Source organism: Panthera uncia, chromosome F2 (assembly GCF_023721935.1).
Source record: "Panthera uncia isolate 11264 chromosome F2, Puncia_PCG_1.0, whole genome shotgun sequence".
Classification (NCBI taxonomy): Eukaryota; Metazoa; Chordata; class Mammalia; order Carnivora; family Felidae; genus Panthera; species Panthera uncia.
Window position 1 is genome coordinate 25,421,999 of NC_064812.1, and position 12,550 is coordinate 25,434,548.

Here is a 12,550-nt window from a genome sequence, read left to right on the forward strand (position 1 = left end):
GAAGTACTGAACAAAGAACTTGATACAAGAATTGGTAAGAGCATTGGTTTCAATGCTGGAAGATCTGAGTTCCCACCTTGTTTTCAAGTGCAAGGCACTCATACTTTGGAGTTGAAATTATTTTGCTGTAAAATAAAAATTTCCCAAGGAAGAGCTATTTTACAAGTTGTGCTCCATCTCATGTATCAGGAGTTTGGGTTGATTTCTCTCTTCTGTGAGGCTCCGTTGAAGAACTTCAAGGAAACCATGCAGAGAAATCGATTTGTATGCCCTGTAGTTTTGGGGACACAGTGTATTATTATTAAACCATGGTTGAAATACTTAAATGTCGATTATAAAGCCATAAGGCTGCAGTTGGGGAGAAACTGCATTTCCACAGAGGATGAATAAATGAGGTATGTTTTCATTGGACCAAATGAAGTGTTTTTGTGCTGGAGTTCTGGTCTCGAATTGTCTTAAATCCTGCCCAAGAGCCCCACCTGGAAGGATAAGCATTCATAGTTGGAAAGAGATTGAAGTCTATTATTCTATACCCATGGTATAAGTGAGAAATGTAGGCAGCCAGACAGACACATTCCCCCACAACAAGGGAACTGATTGGGACACCTCTGAGGATCCCGTGAAAAGACTCATGAGCATCTTTCTTTTATCATCTGCCAAAGCCCCTGCAAATGGTACCAAATCAGTGTCAGGCAAATAAAAAGATTCATGTCCCCTAATCCCTTCTACTCCAAACTAGGAGGAACCACAGAATGCTCAGTGTGTAGGGGTGGATGAACAAAAATGCTCAGAGGGAAAAATAAGAAAGAAGAGACCACACCTCTGCCTTACCTCTGCCCCATCTGCCATAAACCCAAGCTAGGGAGAGCCAAGAGTCTTAATCCAATGAAGTCAGTTATTTTTCATGTAGGTAGGACTAGACATATTAATCAATGAACTGAGATTTTTGAATGAAAAAAGATTTTTTTCTTTCATCTGAATGTCGACTACAATGTTCTATGTTTGTCTAATATTGTATCTAGAGACGGGGAAACAAGCATCTCACAGAACTATGGTTTGAATAGGTTGTGTACTAGTTATACTACAAACATACGATAGTGTAACATTTTATTTCCAAAGTACTACTCAATACTGGTATTGGTCCAGGGAAGACAAAGATTAGAAGTAATTTGAGGTCAGGGCTAGGGGAGTGCAGGATATGTTTACCAGAGGTTAAAGTAAAGGTTTTGAGGGAAAATACTGCGTGTTCGGGGAAGAAAAGTGTAGTAATGTGTTTCATAGTCTAGACAGGATGACAAGTTCATTCCAATTACCCAACATATTTAAGAGAAAGGTCATGCAATAAAAATAAATATAAGTTTTACAGTAGTGGGTGATAAAAATTAAATATCTTTTAAGAGCAATGTACTTATGCTTTGAATTACGGGGTTAAATGGATAGTGTCAGAAAGAACCTAATGTTATTTGATGCATACAGTGTAATACTAATGTTGTCCCTAGTACCAAAGCATTTTGCTATTCCTAGACCATTGAGAGGTTGAATAGGATGATGCCCATCTCTATTTATTAAAGTTATGGAGTATTACATCATAGATCTCGTCATGATAGAGCCAGAGTTTTTCTCCCAACATTTGATTTGAATTGATGGAATTTTCTGAGTGACTCAAGAAAGCAACAAAAATCTTGAGACAATTTATTGAACAAGAAACTAATAACCTGTTAATTTGAATGTCCTAAACACTGTTGTAAAACAAGGAAGTTTACCTTATATATCTCACACTAAACACAGATGGTCATGTAACCCCTCTGTTAGAATACACCACTGGCCAAAAGTAGACTTGGGGAGAACCTATGACCTCTGAGAAATGGGGACTTTAGGTCCCAACACAAAGTTAGTAGAAAATTTATTTATAGTATTGTATATACATATATAAATACATAGCAAAATAGGTTTACATTATTTAGTGGAGTTACAGGGAATACGTTATCAAAGATTTTAGTTACTATATTATTTCTCTCTAAAGTTTCCTGGATATATGATGTATTATTTAACAAGTGTCCATTTAATTATTTATTTTAAAAGAGCAAGTGAGAGCAAATGCCTGCAAGTACAAGCAGGGGAGGGGCAGAGAGAGAGGGAAAGAGGACCAATCTCAAGCAGGCTCCTGCTGTTAGCACAGGTCCTGATGTGAGTCTCGAACACGTGAATTGTGAGTTCATTACCTGAGCCTAGATCAAGAGTCAGATGCCCAATTGACTGAACCAGTCAGGCACCCCTGTGATGTATTTTTATTTAACGTTTAATTTCACACTTTCAATAGCTTTCAAACATGCCACCGGCAAAAATTATATTCTCTCTTAAATTGTTTCTTTATTTTGTATGTACCTACATTAAAAAAATAAAAACAAAGCTCAGCCCTACCATAAACCTGTCCAAAGTGATTAAAGATTTTGCATGACAAACCTTAAGAATGATGTTGCTTTTGTTTTATTCATCACCTAATCAATGAAAATAAAATCTTGGTCTTATCCTGAGATCTACTAGCACTGTAGATTTTTGACTTGCTTTCATTGCTATTTCAACTAATGGTTATAACATTGTCAAGACAGGGTTTATATTTATGTATGTGCTGAAAATGTTTTCATGGACTTCTCATTTTATTTAATCTCTACTAGTACAGTATGCACTTGGTGTCACAATATTTGGACTGCTATATTTATCCAAAAATGTTAACGGAATTGCTTTAATTGCATTTCCCTTAATGACTTATAACTGAACATCTTGTTCTTATTTTCACAGCTGAAGACGCATGTGGAGGAACAATGAGAGGATCCAGTGGCATCATTTCAAGCCCTAGTTTTCCTAACGAGTATCATAACAATGCTGATTGCACTTGGACCATTGTAGCAGAGCCTGGGGACACAATTTCACTCATATTTACGGATTTCCAAATGGAAGAAAAGTATGATTACTTAGAAATAGAAGGTTCTGAGCCACCTACAATATGGTAAGTAGTTTCTGTTCTAACCTAACATTGATGCCATCGCCTGAGGCAAAGAACAGCTGTGTAATGGGTCTTTAAAGGTTTTGTTTTTTAAAAAGAACTTATAGTTACAGAAAAATTATGAAGGGGCAACTGTCAGAGCTGAGGGATACTTTTGAATATAAGGGTACTAATATATTAAATAAATTGGAATTCTGAAAGATGGAGCTCTCCATTATTATCAATTCATTAATTCATTCAATGGGTCGTAATATTCATTATCAATTAAAAGTAATGTGACTTGGGCACCTGGGTGGCTCAGTTGGTTGAGCGACGACCGACTTCAGCTCAGGTCATGATCTCACAGTCCATGGGTTCGAGCCCCGTGTAGGGCTCTGTGCTGACAGCTCAGAGCCTGGAGCCCGCTTTGGATTCTGTGTCTCCCTCTCTCTCTGCCCCTCCCCTGCTCATCCTCTGTCTCTGTCTCAAAAATAAAAAAGAAAACATTTAAAAAAAATAAAAGTAATGTGGCTTTATCACAACATGCATAAGGAAAGAAAAGTTGTTCCTAAAGTGAACTCAAGTTATATTTTTACCATGCCAGTCCATAGTTGGTGATTCCTTTCCAGTTAACTGTATAGTCTTGGAAATAATTTGCCTTTGTTTTTGTAGATAGATCTTTTTCTTAATCTGTCATCTGAAGGCAAAAAATTAATTATTATCTGGGTTAGTATGGTCTCTTTTTTTATAGACTTCAAGCCATAGTCTCATGAAAACTGTAATTTTCAGAACATGATTTTAAAATGTAATATTTTTAGAAGAAAGTGTTTCATTATACAGTTAAAAAATGATACACTGATATGAGCAAAGTATAAAGTAGATTATGAATCAGTAATTAAGCGAGGAATGATACGATTGGTATAGTGAGGTAATAGGTAAACATGAGACCTGGAGGGGCCTTTTATACCAAGTAAAGGATTTGATAAGAACGAAGGGAATTTATTAAAGTGTTTTGTCAAAAACAATTATGTGAAGAGGTTTGAAATTTCAAATGATTTTTCTTACTAAGTGCAAAGATTGATTTGAAGTGGGTCTTAGTTAGCTGGAAGCTCATTTAAGAGGTGATCGCTGTAATCCAAGAAAAAAAGCATGGTAGTCTGCATTAGAATGGTATTGATGGAAATAAAGAAGTGGAATAAGTTAAGGGATATCTAAGGAGGCATAATGAAGAGGACTCTAGTGGATTGAGGAGTGGTAAAGAAGGTGATGTTTAAAGAAAACATCATTTTCTGACTCGCACGAATTGGTAGAGAAGGTCGCGATATTCAGTGATTTGAAATTGTTGAAGGAAGGTCAAATTTGGAGTGGGAAGGGTATGAATATTAAGAATTGTTATATATACAACATATGTAAATATAAATTATTATATAAGTATAAATTGTCATCTAACAGACAACTGTGTCTGACGGTATGATTCAGGTGTTCTGCATAGAAGCATAAATGGTATGTAGTTGATCTCTAAGGTAATTGAACCAATCAACATCGATAACATGGGATAGCTAGAGATAGGTCGGAATGAGATGAGAAGGAACCAGGACTGAGTCTGAGCACTAACAGCATGAAAGGCCCAAGTTTAGGGGGATTATCCAGCAAATACACTGTGGAAGTGCATTTAGAGGGGCAGGAAGACATCTGGGAATGAGGTATCACACAGGCAAGAGGAGGGAAATGTGAAGAAAGAGGAAACGATATTGATGCTGAAAGGACACTAAGTAAATGTTTAAAAATAAAACAAGTGTATTTATAGCCATCTGGGCTTTGGCAAAAGTACCACCTGTCTGTCATCTTACACATTCCTTTGAAGATAAGACAAAAGTAACACACTAGCTATACCTACTTTGCTTTGTATTTGCTTGTGTTTTCCTCTACCCTCAGGCTGTGAACTCTCAGGGTAATATAACTTTAACTCTTCCCAGGATAACTTCATGCCCAGGTCATTGAAACTCAGCAGAATCCTGGTTGAAAATTAGAGAATTCAAAAACACTTGTTTTAGAAATGACTCCTTCTAGCATAATACATATTGGAGTCCTATTCAGGTGGATGAAAATGCTATGAATTTTCCAATAATGATACCATCTTTTGGTATGCAAGTGATCCCATGAAAAATCTAAGGTTTTAAACTCCAAATGCATTTGATTACTAGATATAATGAAGGAAATTAGGAAATAATGTTTTGTAGTACCTGTTTCTTAGTTACCACTAAGCTCTAGAACAAAGGCATTTACTGTGGGGATCATAATATCCCCGTTTATGTTCATGTAGTCACTATCTTTACAGATCGTGTGTTCTTAGTAATGGTTTGTATGCTTCTGTATGAACATCTATTTGTATGTTTCTGAGTTTCTAGAACAATGTAGCTTGTCCAATAATAGCATCAGATGCACAAATTGCTCTTCTCTGAATTTCCTAATTAAATGACACTGGGCTACTTAATTCCTTCTTCCTCAGGAAGGAAACAGTAACTTAGAAATTTAATGTTTTACTATCTTTTAAAATTAGTGTTACAGTAAATGTTTAGGTAGACTTGTTAAAATCCTGATTACATATATAATATGACTCCACAAGGTCATTGAGCAATTCGCAATAAAATGATACAAATGCCCAAACTGTATTGTATTTCTATAGATGCCAGCTTAAAGATGCATATTGTCAGTAAATTATTATTGTGTATAGCCACTTCAGCATCGTAAAACAGTTTTCCTTTTAATTATAGTAGTTATGGAATTGATGTGTAAAATGATCTGTGAATAATTAAAATAAAATTTTAAATCTAATCCTAGCCCTCTAATTCCCTTAAATCCTTTAATTTTCTCATATCTTTTTAAGATATGGTCATCAAAATGAAAAATTATATTTCAGGTGGTATTACATTGGTTCTTCTAATGCATTGTTCATATAATATTTTTAATTCATAGTAGAATTCAAAAGAGAAATGTAAAGTAATGCTGAAAGGGAGATATTCACATTCTTTTCATTAAAATTACAAATGGTTCCTTTGACTTCAGGTCCCTCATTGAGGGACTGGGGACTTGCCATTGGCTACCGTTCATTAAATTTTTTCCTGAAATGTAGGCAGTGAGGCATCTGTGTTTGACTTTGGTGACATAGACTAAGCCAACCCAATAATTGTGTTGCACAGAGAGTACTATCAATTAGCCAATACCTCTCTACAAGGTGTATATGCTAAATCTGTAAGTTTTGATTTGTTAAACAACACTCAACATCACCGCTGCTTGATCCGACAGGAATGTAGAGGATCCAGTTAATTAATACTGGATGATAAAAATTTTATGAGGCTCCACCAATGTCAACTGATTCCCTTGCAGCAAAATGAAAAATCACATAGCACAAAGAAACTTCAATTCTAGTTTCAGCTTTGACTGATTGTTGGTAGCTAGGTAAGATAACTGGATAAGTTATGTCACCTTCTTAGAACTCAGGTTTCTCATCTGCAACATCCAAGCCTTTTCTTAACTCTAATATTATTTGGCATTATGCTTAGGTACTAAAACAGGGGCCAGGAGGTTGGAAGTAACTATATATCGCCTGATTTACAAAGCCTCGGCTGTAGAGTTGGATTAGGTACTCTTTGAAATTGTTTCCAAACTTAATCTCTTTAGGTTCTTACTAGATTCCCATTCATTCAGTGTTCATTCAGCAATGACTTATGGGGTATTCACTGCATGGCAGGCATTGTTTTTGGTACCCAGCAACCAAAATAGTGGAGAGGCTTGCTCCTGCAGAATTTATAAAATTTATTTATAAAAGACAATAAACAGTAACCACTGTAAATAAGTTAATGACATACTCTGTCTGCAGAGTGATAAGAAAGAAAGGATGAAGTAGGATAAGAGAGGTCAGGAGAGTAACTGTGGGATGATGGAAGTGTAGGTAACCTAAGTGAGAAGTTGATATTTGAGCAAAGTCTTAAAGGCAGTAAGGAAGTTAGACAAGCAAAATCTCAACAATAGACATTCCAGGCAGAAATACATTTAGAGCAAACACATAATTTAGAGTGGGGCTCATTGTGTTTAAAGGAACAGCTAGTAGGTCATTGTGGTTACAGAAGAATTGCCATGGGTGAAAGTGGTAGAAAAGAAAGACAATTAATGGAGCCCAACTTTTGGTCTAAGTGAAATGTGGACTATTAAAGGGTTTTGAGCACCTTAGTGATCAGACTTATGTTTTAAAGGATCACTCTGGCTGCCATATGAGGAACAAACACTAGGAAGGAAAGGTAGAAAAATAGACATTATTTGCAGTAAGCTAGGTAAGATATTGTAATTGTTAGAATTATAAAATAGCAGTGGAGGTGATGAGAATGGCTAGATTTTCTAGATAAAGTGAAGGGAATTTCCTAGCTGATGAGATGTGAAATTCAAGAAAAAGGAGGAGCAGGGGTGCCTGGGTGGCTTAGTCGGTTGAGCGTCCGACTTCAGCTCAGATCATGATCTCACAGCTTGTGAGTTCAAGCCCCACTTCAGGCTCTGTGCTGACAGCTTGGAGCCTGGAGCCTGCTTCGGATTTTGTGTCTCCCTCTCTCTCTGCCCCTAACCCACTCACATCCTGTCTCCCTCTCTCTCAAAAATAAATAAACATTAAAAAAATTTAACTGAAACAAAGAAAGAAAGAATGAAAGGAAGAAAGAAAAAGGAGCAACAATAGCTTTAAGAAGTGAGGATAGCTCTAAGGTTTTTGAAGGCATAACAGGATGCAATATCCACTGATATTGAGAAGGTTTTTTTTATAAAACCTTTTTTTTTTTTTGAGAGAGATGACAGGGAGCTGAATTCTGGACATGTTAAGTTTGAGATGGCTAATACACGTTCTGGTGAAGATTTCAAGGGAGGCAGTTGGATACACAAGTCTTAGTTCAGAATTAAAGGTATGGGATAGAGATCTAAATTTGGAAGTTCACAGTTAGAAGTGATTGTTAAACTAAGAAAAGAAAAGGTTAACAACTGAGCTCTGGGACACTCCAAAAGTCAGGAAAACTAGGAAGAACAAGTAAGAGTTTGAAAAGGATTATCGATGAGCTAGGAGGAAAACCAAGAGCATATGGTTTCTTAGAAACCAAATGAAGAAAATACATCAAGGAGAAGGAAATGATCAATTGTGTCAAATTTGATGATCAGCTAATAAGATGAGCTCCAGAACTGTTCATTAGATTTCATAACATGGAGATAATTGATTACTGTGATGTAAGGAGTTTTGTGGGTGAATGTCTTTATCAGAGAAGAGAAATTGCAGATAATTAGTACAAATAAGCCTTTCAGCAAGTTTTGCAAAAAAAGGTGAACAAATAAGCCTAAAAGAGAAAGTAGAGTCAAAATAATTTTTAGATTTAGATTTAGTTTTGGTTTTTGGTTTGTTTATTAATTGGGAGAGATAAAACCATATGTTCATGCTAATGGGAATGACCTACTAGAGTGCAAAAAATTGGTGATGGAGAGTGGGGAGAATTGTTAAAGCGAAAAGTGAAGGTAATGAAAGTAATACTCCCTTTTAAAAAAATCTGTTTGTGGGGTTCCTGGGTGGCTCAATGAGTTAAGCATCCCAACTCATGGTTTCAACTCAGGTCATGATCTCACAGTTCATGAGTTCAAGCCCTGCATTGGGCCATCAGCACAGAGCCTCCTTAGGATTCTCTCTCTCTCTCTGCCCCTCCTGCTCACTCTCTCTCTCAAAAAAGTCTTGTTGGTGAAAGGAAGGAAGGTGGGAAAAATCAGTCACTAGAGAATGAGGAATATCAAGAAAATGAAGATTAATAGGTCAGGCTGGGGACTACTCCATAACAGAGGTTTTATGAGAGGAGTTTATCAATTTGGAAGCTCCACACACAGAAATAAAAGAGTAAAGTGTTGTTATCAAAGACTGGATCCAAGAGGAATGAGTGGTTAAATATCTCAGATTTAATAATTATAATTTTTTAGATTACAGAACATACATAATACTAGAAAGGTCAGAAAGACAATTGTATATTGGAACCAGAGGAGAAATGAGTTTGCTTTGTAAGGTGTCACATTGAGGGTTAAGCTGGATTTCCACAGAACATGTCTGTGTCCACCCCGGAAGTTGGAAATGTGTAACTCAATTATGATATTATAACAATATATTATAACATATATAACTTAATATTATATATAATTTAATACTATATTACATGTAACTATATTACATGTAACATATATTAGAAGCCATAAAAATTGAAGTATTTATTAAAGTCAAGGGAATGAATACAGTTACCAAAATCAGAATATGAGTTAAAACATATTCAGAGCATATGGCATAGGAACACCTCTTTAAATTAATTTCATTGAAATTAAGGATGCAATAAGGCATATGGTATATTTTTAAGTCATTTATACACATTTGTTGATATTTATTAGGTAGTTAAAATAATGCTAAACATTTAAATTTGAACTGGTAAGATTAGTCATAATTTCAGATGACTGGTGACTCCCATCCAAAGATGTTTCCTTCCTTTGTGCACTAGAGCACTTCCTTGCCTACTAAAGGGTGTCATGCCCATGATTTTCTTAACTCTTTTCTACACCATCAGTTTTTGCTCTGTGATTGATCAGTTTTCAACGAGCTGTAATGTGGTTTGTTCCACCATTTCTTTAGAACTATCTTTTCCAAAATGACCAATGATATCATAGTTCCTACTTTGGCACTTACCTCACTTGATTTATCTGCAACATTTGACTTTGCTGGTCATCTCTTCTTTTCTAGAACAGCCATCTCCCTTGTTATTGTGAAGTCATTTCTTCTACCTTTTGTTGTTACTCACTGTGTCTTTTCAGACCCTTTTGGGGGTGGGGGCTTTTCTTTCTTTATCCACTCTACACATGCTGGCCTCTGCCCAGCCTTGGTCTGTTTTTCATTTTTCATTTCTATTCCCTTTACTGTGGAATTTGCATGAATTGTCATGATTTCAATGGTCTTTTCTGATGTGTATAATTGTTGTCTTACTTTGTTTCTATTTGTATCCATATCTTTACTAAAACAACAGAATCTTAAGGAGAGCTCATATCTAAACTTATACATAATGCCTAAACTGCCCATTTCACACCTTAGGTATTTCACATATTTGTGAAATGAATACATAATTTTTGTCCTTTATAAAAAAAAAAAAAAGCAGATCACTTGACCATCTGTTTTCACCTGTTTTCCAAAGTGATTATACTTGATTTGATCGAAGCCATATGTATTAGTTTGGATTAGGTTCAGGTATAAAAAAAGAAAAAGTGAAAAACAAACACCAACAGGCTTGAATGAGATACAATTGTTTTTAAATGTAAAATTCTGGAGGTAAATATACAAGACATTTATGAATACCCCTGGCACCAAACATTTGGGATGCTTTCATATTACCCTTCTATTTGTAGGTGACCTTCATTCCAAAGATCATTTCATGTCTAAATTGAGTCCAGAAAGTAGGTCAAAGAAAGGACCAAATGGTACTCTTCAACTTCTCTGAAGGTTCTGGTTGCTGCCCTACATTGTTCTATTGCATTTTATACTTCTGCTTATATTCATTGGCTAAAATTTTGTTACATGGACACTTGGCAGTAAGAGACCCAAAGAAATATAATTCTTATTCTAGGTGGTCTTTGCCCAGCTAAAATCCTATTATTATGAAAGAAAGGGAAAAATATTAGAAGAAAAGTAGAAAAGTGTTGCACTGTTTTTACTTATACAGTCCCTCCAGAGAAAACCTGAATCTATTGGTATTTTACTTAAAAGTATGTGCATGCCTATACTGATATGTATTGATACAGATACGTACATGTATATGTATATATGACTATGTATATGTGTTATATACAGATATAGATACAGGTATATAAATATATATAGAAATATATATGTATACCTGTATATACATACATATGTGTATATGTTTCACTTATATATAGTATATATGTATGTATTTTATGTGTGCTAACACTTCCACATTTAGTAGTATTTTTCAAATGGTGTTTTTGTAGTATCTATATCAGAGTTGTCTGTGGTGTTTGTTAAAGTACAGATTTTCCAGCTCCCACACAAATCTGTTGATTTACGTTCTGTAGGCATGGAATCAGGAAATCTGCAAACTAGGTGATTCCAATGCATTGCTATAGAAATTAAAGCAATACATTTAATCAATACTGAAACTATGTTATGTAACTGTCCTGTGAGCATCCCACAGAGCTGATATATTTTGAACCACTAAAAATGTTGAAGGACAAATTAACATGATATATCAAGCTAATGAAGCTAACTATGTAATACATATACATATGTATTTGTTATAAACGTATGCAATGAATAGTACAAAGATTGTGCTAGTGGGTCAACAAATTTTCTAACTAATCACGATAAATTAACCAGAGGAAACTGGCCATAATCTTGATTCTGCAAAAATAAATTTCACAGACACTAATCCTATTAAACAGGTGTTCCTGTTTGCTCCCTTCTGACAATTATTAGTAGGCTAAAACATGCAATAAAGCTATAGTTCTGTATATTACTACTTATCCATAGGGGTGAAGTAACTTGATTAAATATCTATTATGATTTTATAATTTTGAACTACCTTCTTTTTATTGTGATAAGAACATTTACCATGAGATCTTCCCTTAAAATTTTAATAGTAAAATACTGCATTGTTAACTATAGGCACAATGTTGTGTAGAAGATCTCTAGAACTTATCCATCTTGCATAACTTAAACTTTGTATTTGCTGCATAGCAACTCCCCCATTCTCCCTCCCCCATCCCCTGGCAAATGCCATTCAACGATCTGCTTCTGTGAATTTGACTGTTTTAGATAGTTCATATAAGTGAAATCATGCAGAATTTGTCCTTCTGTCACTGGTTTATTTCACTTGGCAGAATGTCCTCAAGGTTCATCCATGTTGTCCAATATACCAGGATTTCCTTCTTTTCTAAGGCTGAATAATATCCTTTGGTTTTACCACATGTTCCTTATCCATTGTTCCATCAAGGTAAATTAGGTAAATGCTTCTCTTTAGGTAAATTAAATAGGATGCTCATAAAATAAGATACTACAGCCAGGAGGGATTTTAAGGATTCAACTGCCCTGTTTTCCCCTTTGAGGGAGATGAATCCTGAGACTCAATGTATGTATGTTGAAAATTCATTCAAAATGACAATTGAGATACTCAAATACTTGCCCCAGTGTACTTTTTAATAAAATTACCTCTTATTATTGTGCATACAACCAGGACTTTCTTAAAATATACTTACACATACATACACACATACTGTATATTAGTAAAACATTATAAAACCTGAGAGTTTGACATATAAATATTTTAGTATATATTAATGTTTTTAAATATAGTCTTAAGTTATTTTACGCTGGGTTGATGCTTAAATATAATTAAAAATTATTCTAGATATCTGAGAATGCCTAGTATGTTTAATCTATCATTTTAGTACTTTTAAATATATTTTTTCTGCCTTAAGGGAGACTGATTTGGGATTGTAGCAGGA

At 35.0% G+C, this 12,550-nt stretch overlaps 1 protein-coding gene across 3 annotated transcripts in view; it reads left to right on the forward strand.

The window, feature by feature from the left end:
- Window positions 1-12,550, forward strand: part of CSMD3 (CUB and Sushi multiple domains 3) — a 1,252,643-nt gene that overhangs the window by 374,501 nt on the left and 865,592 nt on the right. For all 3 annotated transcript variants that reach the window (XM_049632997.1, XM_049632998.1, XM_049632999.1), the window contains exon 5: window positions 2,800-3,007. In XM_049632997.1, coding sequence (XP_049488954.1) covers window positions 2,800-3,007 — 208 coding nt within the window. The remainder of the gene's footprint in view (window positions 1-2,799; window positions 3,008-12,550) is intronic.